At 43.7% G+C, this 19,769-nt stretch overlaps 1 protein-coding gene and 1 long non-coding RNA gene across 3 annotated transcripts in view; one reads left to right on the top strand and one right to left on the bottom strand.

Moving 5' to 3' along the window:
- Positions 1-19,769, top strand: part of BMX (BMX non-receptor tyrosine kinase) — a 48,759-nt gene that overhangs the window by 9,232 nt on the left and 19,758 nt on the right. For both annotated transcript variants that reach the window (XM_081809132.1, XM_081809133.1), the window contains exons 5-10: positions 4,259-4,378; positions 7,225-7,289; positions 12,182-12,357; positions 15,344-15,415; positions 16,046-16,099; positions 18,974-19,028. In XM_081809132.1, coding sequence (XP_081665258.1) covers positions 4,259-4,378; positions 7,225-7,289; positions 12,182-12,357; positions 15,344-15,415; positions 16,046-16,099; positions 18,974-19,028 — 542 coding nt within the window. The remainder of the gene's footprint in view (positions 1-4,258; positions 4,379-7,224; positions 7,290-12,181; positions 12,358-15,343; positions 15,416-16,045; positions 16,100-18,973; positions 19,029-19,769) is intronic.
- LOC145717888 (uncharacterized) lies at positions 10,846-11,273 on the bottom strand. The gene is made up of 2 exons (XR_014141392.1): positions 11,154-11,273; positions 10,846-11,004 (listed from the first exon to the last, which is right to left on the bottom strand). It is a non-coding gene; the product is annotated as an uncharacterized LOC145717888 (long non-coding RNA).

The raw sequence follows: 19,769 nt of genomic DNA, 5'->3' as shown, positions 1-19,769 counted from the left end.
AAGTCCATGGAAAGGGGTGATCTTATTCTCCCTTTTCCAGATAAGTGAAGTTAAAGAGACATGGCCGGGGTCACGTACCTAATAATGGAGAACTCACAATTCGACTACCCCAACCCGGCCTTTTAACCAGTGTGGTATCAACCCTAGGCAAAACTGAGGATTTAATGGAGCTTTTGCTCAGGGATTCTCAGGTTGCTGTGGTGACAGCCCGCGGTAGAAGAGAGAACACTGTTGGTAATTTGGCGCTGTGATGTTTCTCCCCGTGATATTCTTATTTGAAAGGTAGGTGATAGTATGAGGACAGTATATAACTCGAATGAATGACTCTACTGGTGGAATTTCAGATATTAAGTCCCCAGATCAGGTGAGGTTTTGTTTTCTTTCGATTAGGGTTCTTTCGCAGTGTACTTCAAAGTATATCACGTTAGACAACCCCCTACTCCACTTTGGTGCAAATACATTTTTTTTTTTTTTTACACATAGGGCTTCATTTTTCCTCTGCATGAAAGGGTTTAGCAACCTATCCTGTAGGATAGTCAGGTGGTCCAGTGAGGGGAGAAGCCTCCCTCTCCCTGCTCCCAGCTTGTTGAAGTGAGAAGGGCATCTGTCTTAGAGACAGATAAATCTACATCCAACTCCTGCTTTGCTGTGTTACCTAATGAAACCTCTCTCACATCTCACATCTCTGGACCTCAGTTTCCTAACCTATGAAACAGGAGGTCACGTTGCTTCTTTCCTCGAGTGATCTTGAGCCACAAATGAATGACTCACATATATATTAAAGCATCCGACACACAAACGTGAGTCGCTGTGGTTAGAGTGGGGCCTCCAGGACGAGCCCTAAGAGGCTGTTTCCCATTCAGTCTCCTCCGGGGGGACTTCCTGGGAGCAGCTGCTATGTGGACACCTCCGGTGTGCAGCTTTGAGTCATGCCCTAGAGTCTTTTGTGGGTCTTTCTGGAACTATGTACGGCAGGCAGGTTTGGGTGGGCCCTGGAGAGCTCAGGTAAAGGCATATGGAGCATAAAGGAAAGCAGACAGAAAAAGCGAAGGTGAATCTCTTGGCCCCTCGTAAAACTTCAAAGGGACCCTATCACTAGGGCTGCCATGTGCACAGGAAGCCACGTGTATCAATTAACAATGCTTTGGGATGCAGGTAAAAAGACGCCAAGCAGCTGTTGAAACAAATGCACGTCGGTTCCTCTCACACAGTTAACAAGTCCGGAGGTAAACGGTCCAGGGCAGGGGCAGCAGCTCAGGGAAGTCAGTGGGGACCCAGGCTCCTGCGAGCTTTCTGCTCTGCCACCCTTAGAGGCTCTCGGAAAGGCTCTGAGCTTTTCCAGAAGCGTCCCCTGCCAACTTCTGTAGATGTTTTACTGGCCGGAACTCTGTCTCATGACCACCTCTATATGCAAGGGAGGCTGGAAGTCAGTATCTGGTTTTTCTAGCCTTCCTGCTGGTAAATAGCAAGAGAGAAGGTGGGTGAGATTGGCTGTCAGCTTGAAGGAAACAAGAGAGGAGGACGGTATCGGCCGTCAGCCTGGCCAACCAACCCACCGCCACCCACCGCAGGAAAACAAAGGAGTTTCCTCACTTAAGTCCTCTCCCCTGTGAAGTCTTTTTGTCTGCTATTTAGCTCGGGCATTATAAACTGAGGGGGTGTCGGAGACACGGCATTTTCCAGACGGTAACCAATACCCAGGAGGTTTGGGCTGACTGAGTGGGGACTCAGGCGTGTCAGCCACCATGGTTCTGAGTTCAGAAGACCAGATGGGGATAAAGCGTGTCCTTCTTTCCAAAAACGAAAACTGAAGGGGGTTCTACAGGGAAGCTGGCATCTGTGCATCGGATTATAGTAGAAAAAGCTTGGGGCTGAGTCTCAGATATGCTACTTACTAGAGGTCTGTGAACTTGAGCAAGTTAGGCCACCTCTCTGCACCTCAGTTTACCTAGCTCTGTAAGTGCCACGAAGACAGTAACAACTCCCCGCAAGGCTGTTGAGTAGATTAAACGAGATGATACATGTGAAGGGAAATATGTAAACTATACACACACATTAATATATACGAGTTCCTCTTATTGTCATTATTAAATGGTGGGAGTGTCGCAATGTGGACTTTTGGACTTGGTTGGAAAAGAAATAGTTACCCAGGAAACGAAATTCATGTAGTAGGAAATAACAGGAATCCTGGCACATGGGGAGCAAGATCTCGGAGAGCAGGAAGGCAAGTCATGTGCCCAAGGAATGGCAATGACCATTTGGGACCAGTTTCTAGTCACAAACTTGTGTTTTATAATCGTAACTCCTCTTGCTTTTTGTGACTTCTGTAATAATTTCCCTTTAGTTCCCATTAATATTTAGTAAAGGTTTTTGTTTTTGTTTTTAATACCAGTGCTTTCAGCCAAGCTGAGCTGAGCTAAACTAAGGGAATGATAACACCTAAAGCCCACTGTTCGTTGAACACGTGCTCTGAGCCAAATGCTGTGCTGGATGCTTTACATAATTATGGTTTGTTATGATCTGATGACCCAGCAAAGCACTTATTATCTCCAAACACTTCCTTGAATCGGGGTTGGAAAGGAAGAGCAGAACTCTCCTGGGATTAAAATAAGGAAGCCTTAAGATGAATATAAAATCAAGAAGAAAAGAATTGAAGTCACACATAGAATCAGCCCTCCCCACCTAGAGACTCTTCTTGAACTATTCTCTACTAAACCTTGTAGGTTTCTCTGCTGTATTTTGAGAGAGGCTCATGTGGTGTAGAAACAGTATTCTACTCCAGTATTAGAATTTCATTTCTTTGGTGGCACCTCGCCTGGGTGGTGCAGTTGGTTGAGTGTCTGACTGTTGGTTTCGGCTTGGGTCGTGGTCTTGGAGTCATGGGATCAAGCCCCACATCGGGCTCTGCGCTTAGTGCAGAGTCTGCTTGGGATTCTCTCTCCCTCTCCCTCTGCCCCTCCTGCGCTCCCCCTCTCTAAAGTGACTGAATAAATCTTTAAAAAATAACAGCATATTTGAAAAAAAAAAGAATTTCATTTCTTTAAACATTGTCCTATTCCCATTATTTTTTTAAAATAGGCACATTCCTAGAAAAGTTGCCCCACAAATGATCCATTCCTAGTGTAAACAAGTCAAAGTCACGAAAGACAAAGCAGAGATGAGGGACGATTCCAGATCAAGGGAAACTAGAAAACTAAAGGCCATATGTGATTCTGGATTGGATCCCCAGTCAGAAACAGTGAATGATTATAAAGGGAATTACTGGAACAGTTGGGAAAATTTTGAATATAAAATACTCAGCAGTAGTGTTGTATCCATGTCAAAGTTCCAGAATTTGATAATTGTATTATGGTTATGTAAGGGTCCGTCCCTACTAACAGAAGTCACAGGCTGAGGGCGCCTGGGTGGCTCAGTTGGTTAAGCGACTGCCTTCGGCTCAGGTCATGATCCTGGAGTCCCGGGATCGAGTCCCGCATCGGGCTCCCTGCTCGGCAGGGAGCCTGCTTCTCCCTCTGACCCTCCCCCCTCTCATGTGCTCTCTGTCTCAAATAAATAAATAAAATCTTTAAAAAAAAAAAAAAGAAGTCACAGGCTGATGTATTTATGGGTGACATTATTTAGGTCATGATACCTGCAACTTACTTTCAAATGGTTAACAAAACATAATAATTTAAAAATTTTTAATAATAATAGTATGTATATACAGAGAGAAAGAGAAAAAGCAAATACGGCAAATAATTAAAAATTGATGAGTCTGGGTGAAGTGTATACGGACATTCATTGTACTAGTCTTGAAACTCATCTGTGCCTTTGAAATGTTTCAAAATGAAGAGCGGAGGGAAATACATGTGCATTAGAACCTTCTTCTCGTCTTGCTGAGATCTAGGACTATCCTTCAGCCTCCTGAACCCCACGTGCCCTAACCCACTTGCTTCCTTTATAGATGTATTTCTAAAACCCTAGATCACCAAGTTAATCTGTATATACATTTTCTAGGGTTTTTTTTTTTTTTTTGTAAGACTGATAGAAGTTACTGTGTTGTTCTCACTCTATACCTGGGTAGACTTTTAAAAAAATTTTTTTTGGCTTATTAACTTCTGAGTGAAAGACTTATATCCTTCGGGAACCATTTTCTCTTACCCTGGCTGCTGGCAAAATAAGGTTTTCATTGTTCTGTGATAACAGCGCTTACTGAATGTGTTTCTTCTCTCGGGCCAGTATTTGCTCATGCTGTGTTTTCTTCCTGCCTGTTCCCCAGAGATAAGGGGCAACCCCCACCTGCTGATCAAGTACCACAGTGGGTTCTTCGTGGATGGAAAGTTCCTGTGCTGCCAGCAGAGCTGCAAAGCGGCCCCAGGATGTACCCTCTGGGAAGCATGTAAGGTGACCCCCCCCCGCCACTGGGCTGGGCCCTGGGAGGACGGTGCCCCATGAGGCAAACCTGCCAAATTCCAGAACAGTTCACCAGCTTGGGAAAACAAGATGTGCCACTTCGGTTGACATCATGAAAACTCAGCCTCAAAAAATGCTATCGGGCAGATGAAGTCCAATTATAGGGTCAACTGAGTCATAAAATAATAACAATATTAACATTTGCCGTTCTTTCATTTCGTGAGAAATGTTTTTTTAAATTGGAATCATGAATCGAGCAAGGCGCTGTCTATTTCCTCCCATAATTCTCCCTGGTTTAAGATAAACTCCAAATGGGTAGAATGTGGAGAACATATCACCATGGCTCATAACCTAAAATAATAAACTAAAAAAAAAAAAAATTCTTTTAAAAAATATGTCAAAGGTTTTGGTTTTAGAGGGAGGGGGGAGGGGGATGGGTTAGCCCGGTGATGGGTATTAAGGAGGGCACGTACTGCATGGAGCACTGGGTGTTATACGAAAACAATGGATCGTGGATCACCACATCAAAAACCAATGATGTATTGTATGGTGACCAACATAACATAATAAAATTTTAAAAAATATGTCAAAGGATAATATTTAAGTAACACTTGGAATCACCATATATACCACAGTGATGGATGACCAAGTTTTAAAAGCCCATATTTAAAGGGCTTACCATTCTGTACATGTTTACTGATTTCTTAATAACACCACAGAAGGTAGTGAAGGGTCTGCTTTAAGCGCAATCAGATTCTACCCAGAGTTATATTCCTAAGAAAATCTGGCTGAGACTTTATCTGGGGACAGAGAAGAAGGTCCACTGAGTGGCTTTGAAGGGGCAAGGGAGGAAAAGAATTAGGTTGTTTTCTGTTTGTGCCCCTATAGGGTCCCATCCTATCTTCAGGATATTTACATGGGGCAGTCTTTTTTTCCTTTTTGAAGATTTTTAAAAAATATTTTATTTATTTATTTGAGAGAGAGAGAGCATCCGTGAGTGAGCGGGGAGGAGCCCGAGGCGGGGCTTGATTCCACAATCCTGAGATCCTGAGATCCCGACCTGAGCCAAAATCAATAGTCCGAAACTTAACTGACTGAGCCACCCAGGCACCCCATGAGGCAGTCTTATATATTTTAGGAGTTTGTCACCGTTTAACAACAGTAAGTTGTGAATAAATTAAAAAGGAGAACTTATTCTGATGACAGTTTTACCAGCCTGAACAAAATATGCTTGGATTACAACTTTAATGAATTGAGTAAGATCAGCGGTGACTTTATGAACTGTAAAACCCACAGGGACATGAGCTATTATTCAAATTCACTCCATTATAGTATTGACACCCGACGCTCACATTAATGGTATTACTAGTAATTTGACAACAAAAATCAATGAATAAATGTTCATTGTGTTTTCTATCTTAATTAGACTACACAGTGAATATTTATTCATCCTAAGTATATCACATTGCCCTTTATACTTGGGAATTATCGTGATTTAATGAACTATACAGAAACTAGTGTATATGGATCCTCCCTCCACTGTAAGGGGCTGAGGAATAATGTTTCCTTAGAACCTTATTTCTTTCCCCCAATTATTCTGTCCACGATCTGGCATCATTACCCAGCAGGCCAGATTCTAGCTCTGACCCTACCTCCCTGGGAAGAAGCAGGAAAAAAGGCCAGAGAGAGCACTCCCTTGGGATTATCTTCCTAGGCTCGGTCTGGATGGCATCTGCCGTATGTTCTGGGTACAACAGGCTCTTTTCCAGCCTCTGAGGAAAACGACAGAATTTGGAGGAGCCGTGGCCCATGAGCAGCTATGATATCACTTATCTAGTCAAGTATAACTTACTCCTCTGCTGGGTTACAGGGCTGCCCAAGGGTACAGTTACTAGGAAGGAAATAGTTGAGAGACTTGCTTCCTTCTGTCTCCAAAATGCCCCGGACCATTCCTTTTCCAGGGTACGTGGCCTACAAGTGAGTTTGCCATACACCCCAGTTTGTTTGGAGCAGTCTCATTCTGCAGCTGGTGACCTGGCACAATTATTAAAAGCTTACCTATCCCTGTAAGAAACGTTCCAGGCTGGTTAGTAAATTGTATGGCCGCTCTGCTTAGAAGGCACATAACGGCTTTACACCCATAGCCTGGGCATCTATCTACATGTGGAAGTGGAAAGAGAAACCAACAATTATCACAAGAAATGGAAAAAAGTATGGGATAGTTTTTGTTCACTTATAAATCAGCTACTTGGGGATGCCTGGGTGGCTCAGTCGGTTAAGCGTCTGCCTTCAGCTCAGGTCATGATCCCGGAGTCCTAGGATCGAGCCCCGTTTTGGGCTCTCTGCTCAGCAAGGAGTCTGCTTCTCCCTCTGACCGCCCCCCCCACTTCTTGTGTTGTGACTCTCTCTCAAATAAATAAATAAAATCTAAAAAAAAATCAACTACTTATAAGCATCTCATATGAGCCAATCAAAGAGGAATCAGACATGGATTCTGAACCCTAGTGTCAAAGGTACTACCCACCGAGATTAGATATCTGTATTTCAAATACAAGGTGGAAATGCAGTATAAATTAATAGTTCACAGGATTTAGAGGAACTCGAATTTTTTTATCCATTTGGGGGAGGATATTGCTAATCAAAAGTGGAGGAGTGGTGTTTTAGTTGAGCGTTACACAGGAAAACAACAAAATCACTCCAGATGCTGCGTCTAAACTCACGTCATCTGAAGCATTGATCCCATAAGCTAGTTAATCTTTTGATTCTTAACATTGGGTGTTTGCTTTGTTTTGTTTAAAGTCCCTGCTGATATTACCTGGTTTTTCTTTTCAGATGCTGATCTGCACATTACAACCCATGAAGAGAAACACAGGGTTCCCATCTTCCCAGACAGAGTGGTAAGTCGATATTTAAAATTTTTTGCATAGCCAGGATATATTAAAATAAACCAAGAGTTGCCAGATTCAAGACTAGAAAATATGGGCTGCATTCAGACTGCTGAGCAAAAAGAGGACAAAGGTGAGCTGTCACCCATAGCAGCGGCAGTATCGAAGGCCAAGGTCAAATATTGAACCATTTTACCATTTTATATTGTTATACTTAATAACTGGGCCTTTTCTGACCTGTAAGCACATAAATAGTCGCCAAGAAATGGGTGCATGTGGGAGATGTCCTTACGATGGCCTCACACATGAGTTATTAGCTGTCATTCCTCCCCCAGCAGCAGCCTGGCCAAGACTGCCTCATGTGAGTATCCTGGCGAAGGATGGGACTCCATAGGGCACAAGCAGAAAATAACCTAATTCTTTCTCTCTGTTATCCCTTCAAAGCCACTTGATGGGCTTTCTTCTCTGTCCCTGAATGGAATGGAATTCCAGCTGCTTGCCAATGAAACAGAATGTCCCAATTACTAGTAGTCATGAGAAGAACCTCTCAGTTGTCCCATCCAATGCTATAATCATACAACTCCAAACATCATTCCAAGTTACAACTTCTCCCCTTCACATAGCTCAGGTGTGCATCAGCGGGCAGCCTGCTTTGGGGAGAGGGCCACGGAGAAGCTGAGATTTCTGACTCTGTCATGGTTGGGGCCCAGGAAGAGGGGGTCTAATAAAAAGCAGTCATTTGTGGCTGATCCCATCATGATTTTGGTAGGGATGGCTCCTGGGTGAGACAGTTTCCTAATGCTGATTCTTTAGCTTATGGGAAACTTCCGTGGGTTCACCACGAGCATGCAGAGCCAAATGTAGTTTTATGACAGAGCGGTAGTTCTTGACCCTTAGCTCTTGAGTTTCTTTTTTTTTTAAGATTTTATTTATTTATTTGACACAGAGAGACACAGCGAGAGAGGGAACACAAGCAGGGGGAGTGGGAGAGGGAGAAGCAGGCCTCCCGAGGAGCAGGGAGCCCGATGCGGGGCTCGATCCCAGGACCCCGGGATCATGACCTGAGCCGAAGGCAGTCGCTTAACCAACTGAGCCACCCAGGCGCCCAGCTCTTGAGTTTCTAGTCCTCATATTTCTGCTGGGTCGATTCACCCATCTTGGACAGAGTTTCTTTCAAGGTGGCTCCCAGAACCCTCTCCCAAGGGTGGAGTTGGCCTACAGTACGACAAACAAAACCTTGACTGCTCTGCTCTGTGAGAGTCACAGATGCTCTAGAAGCTCTCCTAAAAGTAAAGGAGTGTCTCTACCCATCCATTAGCTCTATGGTGTCTTGGGCACTTATTTTCAGCTGCACACTATCACACACACCTCTCTCTAAGTAAAAAAATATAATCTTTATGAACCACCATGAAGGACAAAAGGAAATCCATTATTGGAGTAGGTTAAATTGTCTCCCAAATTTCATGTTCACCTAGAACCTCAAAATGTGACCTTATCTGGAAACAGGTCTTTACAGATGTAATTAATTAAGGACTGAGGTGAGATCATACTGGATTAGAATGTGTCTTTATAAGAAGAGGAGAGGACAGGGCGCCTGGGTGGCTCAGTTGGTTAAGCAACTGCCTTCGGCTCAGGTCATGACCCTGGAGTCCCGGGATCGAGTCCCATATCGGGCTCCTTGCTCAGCAGGGGGTCTGCTTCTCCCTCTGATCCTCCCCCCTCTCATGCTCTCTCTCTGTCTCATTCTCTCTCTCAAATAAATAAATCTTTAAAAAAAAAAAAAAAAGAAGAGGAGAGGACACAGGGAGATACACAGTGAAGAAGGCCATTTAGAGACCTGGGCAAACCAAAAACCAAATAATCCAGTTTAAAAAAGGGCAGAAGACATGAATAGACACTTTTCAAAGAAGACATCTAGATGGCTAACAGACACATGAAAAGATGCTCAACATCACTCATCATCAGGGCAATGCAAATCAAAACCACAATGAGATACCACCTCACACCTGTCAGAATGGCTAAATTTAACAACACAAGAAACAATTGGCGAGGATGCGGAGAAAGGGGAACCCTCCTACACTGGTGGTGGGAATGCAAACTGGTGCAGCCGTTCTGGAGAACAGTATGGAGGTTCCTTAGAAAGTTGAAAACAGAACTACCCTATGACCGAGCAATTGCACTAGTGGGTATTTACCCAAAGGATGTAAAAATACAGATTCGAAGGGGCACATGCACCCCGATGTTTATAGCAGCATTCTCAACACTAGCCAGACTATGGAGAGAGCTGAAATGTCCCTTGCTGATGAATGCATAAAGAAGATGTGGTATATCTGTACAATGGAATGTTGCTCAGCCAACAAAAAGAATTAAATCTTGCCATTTGCGGTGACGTGGATGGAGCTAGAGAGTATAACACTAAGCGAAATAAGTCGGAGAAAGACAAATACCATATGATCTCACTCATGTGGAATTTAAGAAAGAAAACAGATGAACATATGGCAAGGATGGGGGAAAGGGAGAGAGGGAAACAAACCGTAAGAGACTCTTAACGATAGAGAACAAACTGAGGGTTAATGGAGGGAGGTGGGTGGGGAATGGGCTAAGTGGGTGGTGGGTACTAAGGAGAACACTTGCTGTGAGGAGCACTGGGTGTTGTATGTAAGTGATGAATCACTGAATTCTACTCCAGAAACCAATATCGCACTGTATGTTAACTACCTAGAATTTAAATTAAATAAATAAATAAATAAACAAACACCTAGGCAGGAGATTCGAGTTATGCTACCACAAGTCAAAGAATGCTAGAACCACCAGAAGTTGGAAGAAGCAATCGAATATTCTTCCATAGAGCTTTTAAAGGGAGCACGGCCATAGAGAAGCCTTGATTTTGAACTTGAGGCCTCCAGAAACGCAAGAGAACAAATCTCTGTTGTTTCAATCCACCAAGCGTGTACTGATTTGTCATGGCAGTCCAAGGAAACTAATACAATTATTAAGGTTGGAGGGCTTTATTTTGTTCTCAGCAACATTGCTATTTTAGTTTGGGTACATGCTCCAGTCCTGAAGCTTGAAAATTATGGCTTTATTAAACACCTAAGAGCCATGTCCAGAATAAGCAAATCTACAAGGACAAAGGGTTGATTAGCAGGTTGCCCGGGGCCAGGATGGGAACGGGTGACCGCTAACGGTCACAGGCGCCTTATGGGAGTGACAGCAATGTGCTCAGACCGGACTGTGGTGATGGTTGCCCAACTTGATAAATTTACCAAAAGTCACCAAATTCTATACCTTCTATATGGTATGCAAATTATAATCCAGTAAAATTTGTTTTAAACAAATCTAAGAGCAGAGGATAATTTAGGAGCCAGAAACCATTGCATCTAATCTCTGGCAAGGAATTCTTGGGGAAATGTGCTGAAAATTATCAGTCAGGCAGATCATTGGCCAAGGGTTTCTAAGTCTGTTTTGATTGTAAGCTACCCGAAGGGATCAGGGATCAGCGAGAGTATCATGAAAAACATGTTTCCCTTTGTTTTGTTTTTACCAGAACATTCAGTAGAGGACTTACTTTGCAGAGCTGAGGAAATTAAAAATCCACTTTCTAGCCCTTCTGTTCAGACTTCCGTGTAGGGAACTTTCCACAGCATTTATCTCTGGACAGAACCACCGCATAGCTCATAAACAGCAGTGTCCTGCAGAGCGAAAATTTCCAGGACGTCATCGATCCCTGCAAAAAAGTAAAAATACGAGTATGAAAAATTAAATGCAGAGCTTATATCTTTTTATGTGAATTTTCAATTGAAGCATAACATGCATTTGGACAAGTATACGAGCCCGAAGTGTTCAGCTTGATGAATTTTCACAAACAGAACACACCTGTATAACTCTCACTCAAATCAAGGAACAGAACATCACAGAACCCCAGGGGTACCATCATGTTCCTTTTTGGTCACTACATCCCACTGAGAGTAATCACTAGCCTGACTTATAACATCATAGCTCACTTGCTTGGTTTTGACCTTTATGTAAATGGAATCATAAAGTATATCGTCACATATTATCTGTCTTCCTCTGAGACTGACCCACACTTTAGTGTGTGGTTGTCATTTCCTCTCACTGCTGTATAGGATTCCACTGTGTGAATATACCCTTATATTCATTTTATTGCTGCTGTAACAAATTACCACAAATTGAGTGACTTGAAGCAACACACATTTATTCTCTTGAAGTTCTGAAGGTCAGAAGTCTAAAATAAAATGGGTCCACACGGCGATATTCCTTCTGGAAGCTTTAGGGGGGGGGAATCTATCTCCTTGCCTTTTCCAACTTCTAGAGGCAACCTACATTCTTCGGTTTCTGGCCCCCTCCTCCATCTCCGGGGCCAGAAGGGTAATGCCTTATGTTTAGTATCAAATAGGTTTATTATTTTACTCTTTAAATGGGCATTTAGGTCATTTCCAGTTCTTATCGAATTGAAATAATTCTGCTACGAACATTCTTATATGTGTCTTTTGATTTCACTGCTGGGTGCACATACAGACTTTCTGGATCATAGGGTATGTGCGCGCCTGACTTGAGTAGATTCTGCAAACAGCTCTTCAATGTGGTTATATACTCTGAACTCCAACCAGCCAAGTATGAGAGTTCCAGTTGCTCCAGACCTTTGCCAATACTTAGTACTGCCCTTGTTGCCCTTCTCTTTCTTTCCTTTCCTTTCCTCTTTCTTTCTTTCTCTTTCTTTCTTTCTTTCTTTCCTTCTTTCTTTTTCTCCTTCCTTCCTTCCCTCCTTCCTCCCTCCCTCCTTCCTTCTTTCTTTCCTAAGAGCTGATGTACTTAGCTTGTTAGCTCCCACTACCTGAATCTGTGCCTCACTGTGATATATTAAAATCTCTTGTCCTCCAAAGCTGAAGATTCCTCGAGCAGTTCCTATTTTCAGAATGAATGAACCATCCTCAAGTACCACCGTGGCCCAGTATGACAGTGACTCAAAGAGAAACTACGGCTCCCAGCTAACTGTCAACATGCAGCATATTCCAAGAGAAGATTGCCCTGACTGGTGGCAAGTAAGGAAACTGAAGAGGTAAACTTCAGCTTTTAGTTGGGCTGCCCAGCACGTAGGGTAGCCATCAGCCCCCTGCCTTGGACGTCAGCCTCAAAGCTGTCCACGCAGGCCCTAGCTGAGAAGGGCTGCCCTCTCCGGAAAGGCTCAGTGCTTGAGCCAGAAGCCTGGGCGAGCAGTGGCCCACTGGGACCGAATGGCATGGACTTCCCATCTAGATGATCTGATCTATGATCTAAGTAATACTTGTGCATTTTATTTCTTCCCCTTCCTCTCCCCCTTTTCCCCAAATAACCCTACGTGCCAGAACTTGGAAGCTTGAAAATATATCCTTTACATGTTTCGGGTGGGCTTCCTTTTGTCCTGTGCTTACAAATGCCAAATAACACTCCCAGCGAGGCCTCGGCTGCCTTCTCAGGATGGACACCTTCAGCTCTCCTGATGTGATCAGTCTTCACACGTTTTTTAAGCGAAAATGAAAACTACCTGGAAGGCAGTACCTAAATTGTGTATCTCTCCAGGGTCTCTGGGACCGAGCCGGCCCCATACTTGATGCTCACTAAAGATTGAACTGAATCACAAGATGACAATAGAAAAAGGGTCAAGTGACTGTCCTTCCCTCTTTGGTGCCTCAGCCCTCCTCCCCATCACATTCTTCACTGTCTGATGTCTCCTCACCCAGTCATTAGCCTCCCTGCAGGGCACCGGGGTCTGTCTTTCCCCACAATGGATGCAGAACATCTCTCTGACTCCTCAGGCATCTCCTTTCTTTGTTTTCTCCCTCGTGCTCTTATTTTTTTATTCTTTCCATCCTCATCATTTTTACCTAAAGCAAATGCCTCCCTCTACCAATGACACAACCACAGGGCCACACGGAACTTGAAAGAACGTGAGTGTATTCTTGTTGTTGCTTCTGGCATATAACAAACTGTGGTGCTTTTCATTTCAAAGTGGAGCTAGAGGCCAAGTGTATTCATCTGTACCTGGCCCCTCAGGGGACATGTCACATTTATTTGCTGCAACCCAGGGTTCTTGTGGAAGGAGACCATCGATAGACGCAGGTCCTAGGAGAGCGAGTGTCATGTCAGCTTTGTGCCGGGGCCCCGCTCTCTACCGGAAGCCCCAGGGATTCATTGAGGGAAACGTGCAGTGAAACTGATCAGTATTCAAATAAGTAGTCAGCACTATTAATTCATGGTGGGGGGGGGGAGTACAACCACCAATGCCTGAATGGCTAGATCCTATCTGGTTTTTTTTAAGATTTTATTTATTTATTTGAGAGAGAGAAACACAGCGAGAGAGGGAACACAAGCAAGGGGAGTGGGGGAGGGAGAAGCAGGCTTCCCGCTGAGCAGGGAGCCCGATGCGGGCTCGATCCTAGGACCCTGGGATCATGACCTGAGCTGAAGGCAGTCGCCCAACTGACTGAGCCACCCAGGTGCCCCATAAATCCTATATTTATTGAAAATACTGACTTTTTTTCATCTTGGATTTTTTGCATTAATTTTTATTTTAAAAATATCATTAACACGTTATTTACCTTGACTACTGAGTTTTTCTGACACCCCCTTAGATTTTGCACCCAAGATTCAGTCCTGACCTTGGATTCTTCCCTAGAACTCGAGAAAGCTAGTTATCTGAACAAAGAACCGATGGATCACTTCTTAGCCTGAGTAGCATTACATCAGTGAGTGAATGATGATGATTGCTAAAAGATCTTTGTGGACTGATTTTTAAAAATGCAGTCATGAGTCTCAGCTCACATAAGGAGATAATACTTTTTATCAACTATCCTTACTTGAGCTGCTTTTTAATTTTTTCTGAGTAGTAAAATAACAGCATGCTTCCATTAAAGCATTCAAGTATTGCAGAATATCCAGGGTACATTCTTCTAGAACTATGCACACGTTATTTTCTATGCACACATTACCACGTGTAGAGAATTAAAAAATCAGATTCTCACCACGTACTCTTCTGTGCCACTCTCTGTCTTCACTTCACATCTTGGACATTTTTTCCCATTTAAGTACATGAGGCTACACTTCAGTTTTAATGTGGAAAAAATATTGAATGGTGGTAAAACATAGCATACGTTTTGCCATCTTAGTAATTTTTAAGCATACAGTTGAGAGGTGTTAGGGACATTTACAATGTTGTGCAAGCTACATGATTATTCTGAATGTCTAGATAGTGTTCCATCATATGGATAAACCTAAGAGATGCACCACTGATGGGCATTCCCTGTGTGTTCTTAAAAAAAACATAAAAGCTAAATAAATTGCTTAGCGTTTTAAAATAAGAATTTTCTTTTGAAGAGATGAAGTAAAAAAGCCATGCTAGTGAGCAAGGCTCTTCGGAAGGTAGCGCTGAGGGCTTTCTCCAGTCATTCCTTGAAATGGAGCCAGAGAAGCATTTCCTTGTTAAGGAAGCTTGTTGCTAAGAAGGGTGGTTTTGAAAAAGGGCCTGAGATAGGAAGGCGAGCAGGAAATAGGTCCTACATTCCAAGCAAAACAGCCTTTGGACTTGGAGAGGTAGGCACTTCCTCATGCTCTGCCTACCACCCAAAACGGAAGAGGGAAAATGACGGGTGGCAGGGGGTGATGAAGACCTTGAGGATCCCTTAACCCCACGTGGAGTTAAAAGTTCAGTATTTTCCAGACTTTTCATTGCAATTGCAACAGCCAAGAGGGAAATAACATGTTAAAATATATAAGTGACCGAATGCTTGCATAGCGACAAAAAAATCAGGAGTCAAGATGATCTCTTCATCCAACTTTTCTATTCACACTTCTCTTTTGTTTAGGAACACTGTCAAGCTGCCTCTGGTTATTGGGGTCCCTGCAAGGATGAAAATGTGAAAAGGACTCATTAGCTGAAATTCCCAAACCAAGTGAAATACGATGGTCAAAATGTTAAATGAAGCTAAAAGATACCTAACAAAACTATTTTTCTCCTTTAACATTTATAAATAAACATAAGTTTACAAAAATGTATCTTTTTGTCGCAGCAATGAAGATTTTGCAACCAGCAACCAAAGGGAAAGGACTGTTGCAAATCACAGCACCTCAAAGATGTCATGGTAAATCAAATGCAGATACTCCTTTACGTCTAGGATTTGCTTCCATTTGCAGGAAAACTAACCACATTTGCAATCATTTTGCATCTAGACTTCATGTTTAAGGTAAAAACGAACCAAAACAATTCACGTAGTTTGCCTCTCTGAACCCTTCAGTTGGTCTGAATCGATGACTTGTGGGTTACAGTTTTCCTCGCACTGATATTTCCTGTCCATCATTCAGGATATGCACTGGCTCTAGCAGGAGGAAGAACCACCTCAAGTCGAGTTACTCTTCTCTAAGAATTGCTCTATACACAGCCTGATTTTTTTTTTAACCTCCTACTACAGCTGCTCCCGAAGGTATTCATCTATTTCATGAGCCTGCTCTTCCAAAAGAGTCAAACAAATCCACGTTCCTGGGGGCCTCCTGTAGCAAAGAGCCATTTTCTCATTAAACTGGGCATGAACTCGACTTTTGAGTGATTCTCTCTTCACTTTGCCGATACCTTCCCAGGTGCAAAGAGGGAACCCTGACAGTCTAAATTTTATTTGTGGGGGTGAAAGCAGGGTGGGATTCGACCTTGCACTGCTAGGTAATTGCATTATTTCTTGGTGGTTTTTTGCATTCATGTCGTTTCCTCTCTTCTTAAGGGGATTCCCCGAGTCAAGTTCATCTGAAGAAGAGGAAAACCTGGATGACTATGAGTGAGTCTGAAAGTCTTCTGTGTTCCTCTAAAACTAACATAGATGTTTCTATTCCATTCTTCCCCAAAGGCATTAGAGCAGATGTCTCGGACTTGCTTGGGAGGCTGTATTTACTTGGGGAAACTCATATGAGGTGCTGGGCCATTTATCTGGATGACGGGTGATAATGAGCTGGGTTGTTACTAAGGGAAATATTTTTCCTCAGTCTGGATTATCTAAACTGGCTGTACATATTCATCGGATTTATCATATACCTGGTGCCCCCTTCACTTGACTTTGTCTTCATAGATGCAGCATATGACATTTCTGCCGAGTATTTCTGCCCTGGAGGTCTCTGGACAGGGTGACCTTTGAAGGCTCTTATTAGCACTTATTAGTCCCGTTTTTGAAGTTATTTATGATACAGCAACAAGGTAGCGCAACAGACTTGAACTTGACCGCATTTATGTTGGGAGAGTCCTATTTCTAGGGCAACCTTATCATTTAACATCCAGATTAGGATATTTTAGAAAGAGAAAGAGTGCGCTATTAAATATTACACCTGGACATCAGGCATGAATTGGACTCTTCTGGGTGAATAAAAATGTAGGATCACCCCAATTATACTGAGACAGGTTGGCCTAAGGGGCCCTTAAGGTCCTTTCCAAAATCTAAGACTGTATCCTTCTACAAATAGGGACAAATAAGTCTCCGGAACTTTATTTAAAGTTGGCATTAAGGAGAGGTGGGAGTGATAGGGCAGACTGCATCTCCCGGACACCTGCTCCCCAATGGTGGCCAACTCACTTGAACACTGAGATTATACATCTTTCCAGTTCTATTTTTCTATGAGTGTGGTCACTGATATATTGGCTCTAGGTACAGTGAGAGGTTTTATAAAGTACATGTCACGGTTTCGACTCTTTGTCTTACCTCTAAGCCAGCGTGGCCCTAGGCGTTCCCGCCACATCGGGGAAGACGTGCTGTAGGCCCCGCCCCTCCACAGCATGGCTTTTTCACCACCATCTAGCTCCCCGTGATCCCTATCTTCTTCCCCAGTATCCACCCTCAGGAAAGCCTCTGATAGAATAATTCAAACTAAGACATAAACGCTGAGAAACACCAGCACCAAAATTATCCAAAGATAATAGCACTTTGACGGATGACAAAGACTTAAACCCATGGCAATGAACCTCTAATTGTGGATGTTAATCTCGAGCATTTCAATGAATTGGAAGTCTCTCTTCGATTTGGAAAGCCCAGATCTGACCATGTGGACGATCTCTATCTCCATCATTTCTAAATTCAAATGGTGCCTGAGAGGTGTGCACTGGGGAAACACCAGGAGAGACCTGCCCTCTTCCAAGTCAAAGAGGTGCCGAAGGGCAATCGGGAGCAGAGGGCTACGTGATCCGGGGCTTAGCCTCTCGCACCACACTCGGTGCCCCCAGCTTCTACCTCTCTCAGTGGCACCGAAGCATTTGTTTGGTGGGGCAGAACTTCATGAAGATTTCTACTGTGTTCTATTGAAGGCTAAGGCACTGAAGTTTAGATGGAAAATCATACCTTAGGAGCAGGCTTAAGAATCTGGTCCTCTGGCAATGACATGCTGAAATCTTTTTTAAAACAAACAGAGCCAGATCTCAAGTAAAGTGTGTGTGTGTGTGTGTGTGTGTGTGTGTGTGTTGGGGGGAGGGGTTTATTCACAATCCCACCTTGCTTCTCCATGCCTCTGTCCTTATTCCCAATCATCTCTTTCTTCTCTCTCCCATAGGCATGTATTCTGGTTCGTATTCCCTGAGGAGTCTTTTGATTAGCTGTGATTAGCTTAAAATATTAACTCAGAAGAAAATGATCAGTTCATACCTCAAGTATTAATTATATCATATCTATAAGGGTAGAACTAGAAGAGACTTTTAAACTTACATTCAACCCTCATCCTCATTTTGCAGATGGGTAATTCCAAGGTCAAAAAAGGCCAAGTGGTTTGTCCAGAGCCATACAGCTACTCACTAGGAAGTTAGGTCTAGAATTCAGACCTCCAAGCTGGCTGGTGGCTCTTTCCACTCCACTGGCCTGCCCCCCAGCTGACACGCCCCCCGTCCCACCTAATACATCCTCGCCCTCGGGTTCTTTTTTCCTCTTTGGGTGTTATCCTCTAGCCAGAGGGTCCTCGTAAGCCCCCAAACCCATGCTCCATCCCACCTCACACCCTGTTCATTTCCCTAGTATGACATTCTAGCCAAAGCCAAAAGACCGCAGACACTGTTGATCTCACGTGAGAAACAACTCTGGAGCCTGTTGAGCTCTACACAGAAAGTAAGATGTGATGCTCTTGGCTCACTTAGAGAAAAAGGTAATATTTAAAGATCATGCCTGGCTGCCCCACATCATCTCTTTCTCAGGTTGCCGTACCTGTTACTGGCTTACTATAGCCATAGAGGCTTATCTACTGCTATCCTGCAAATAAAAAAATATTCATTAGAAAAGCATTTGCTTTGAAAATAGATGCTATAAGGTGTGCTTCTATCAGATTATTAAAAGAAAAATATAGGGTTGAAAGACAGGCAACCCCAACTTTCCCATTGGAATATTCTTTCATTCGTCTCATCTCCGGCTCTCGCTTGAAACAGTGACACATAGAACTCACGGGCCTGCCCGAAAGAGGCCAAAGGTTTTTAAGTGCTAGCCCGCGGGAAAACAGAATCATACGGAGGTGGTGCAGACTCGCGAATCCGTAGTTTTGAAAAGCCCCTGGGGGAATTCTCTAGAGCAGTTGGGTTGGGAAATCCCTGATCGAAGCTGATGCCTCATTGTACGGGGTAGAAAGTGGAGTGATCAGGCACGCGGTTACAAATTATTAACTCGCAAATATGCGATTCTTTCTCCTTGTAGCTGGTTTGCAGGTAACATCTCCAGGGCCCAATCGGAGCAGTTACTGAGACAAAAGGTAAATTATCTAGTCTTTAAAGTAGCCTTTAAGGATCTTTCTCGTTGGGCCCAGAGGGCAATGCCCTTACTTCTCATAGAAACCGGATGGCTAATTATACAGGCAAGTGGTCATAGAGGCTGCAGTCCAGCCCCTGGGTTACCGGGCCCTTCGCATGTAGCCACTTCCTCGGTTTTTCATTATCTCCTGCTGGGTAATAAACCACTTCCAAATTTGGCAGTTTGAAACAAGATTTAGGAGTTCTCGCCATTCTGTCCACAGGGTGCCATGGGTCTGCTCTGTGTGGCTGACGTGGGCTTCCTCACAGCCCAGCGATCCCAAGGCTTTTGTCAGGCCTGCTGATGCCCTATTAGCCAAAGCAAGTCTGCTGACCTAGCCCGGACTCAGTGTGGGAGGGGACTGCCCAGGGCAAGAATACAGAGACATGACTGACTGGGGGCCATCTATGTAACAGCCTAGCTCAACTCTGTCCCTGCCCAGGAGCACCTAAACCGGAGGACGGCAGGTGTAATAGGGAATACCTCTACCTGATTTTGTTACAAAATTGGCACGGAATTAACAGACGCAAACTCTTTCCACCTGCCAAACTGATGCTGTGATACAGTTCGACCTAGTAAAACACACCAGGGATTCCTTTGAGGGGTACTAGTGAGAACGTGATGACGTCACCACCTAACCCGGTATCTCGTCAATGTTGTCACATTCATAGCTTATTGTCTGCTCTTTCTGAATCTGGATCTG

The sequence above is a fragment of the Leptonychotes weddellii genome, chromosome X (assembly GCF_054177405.1).
Source record: "Leptonychotes weddellii isolate Sample4059 chromosome X, ASM5417740v2, whole genome shotgun sequence".
NCBI lineage: Eukaryota > Metazoa > Chordata > Mammalia > Carnivora > Phocidae > Leptonychotes > Leptonychotes weddellii.
Note: the sequence above shows the minus strand (reverse complement) of the source record. Positions and strands in the feature narration are given on the sequence as shown.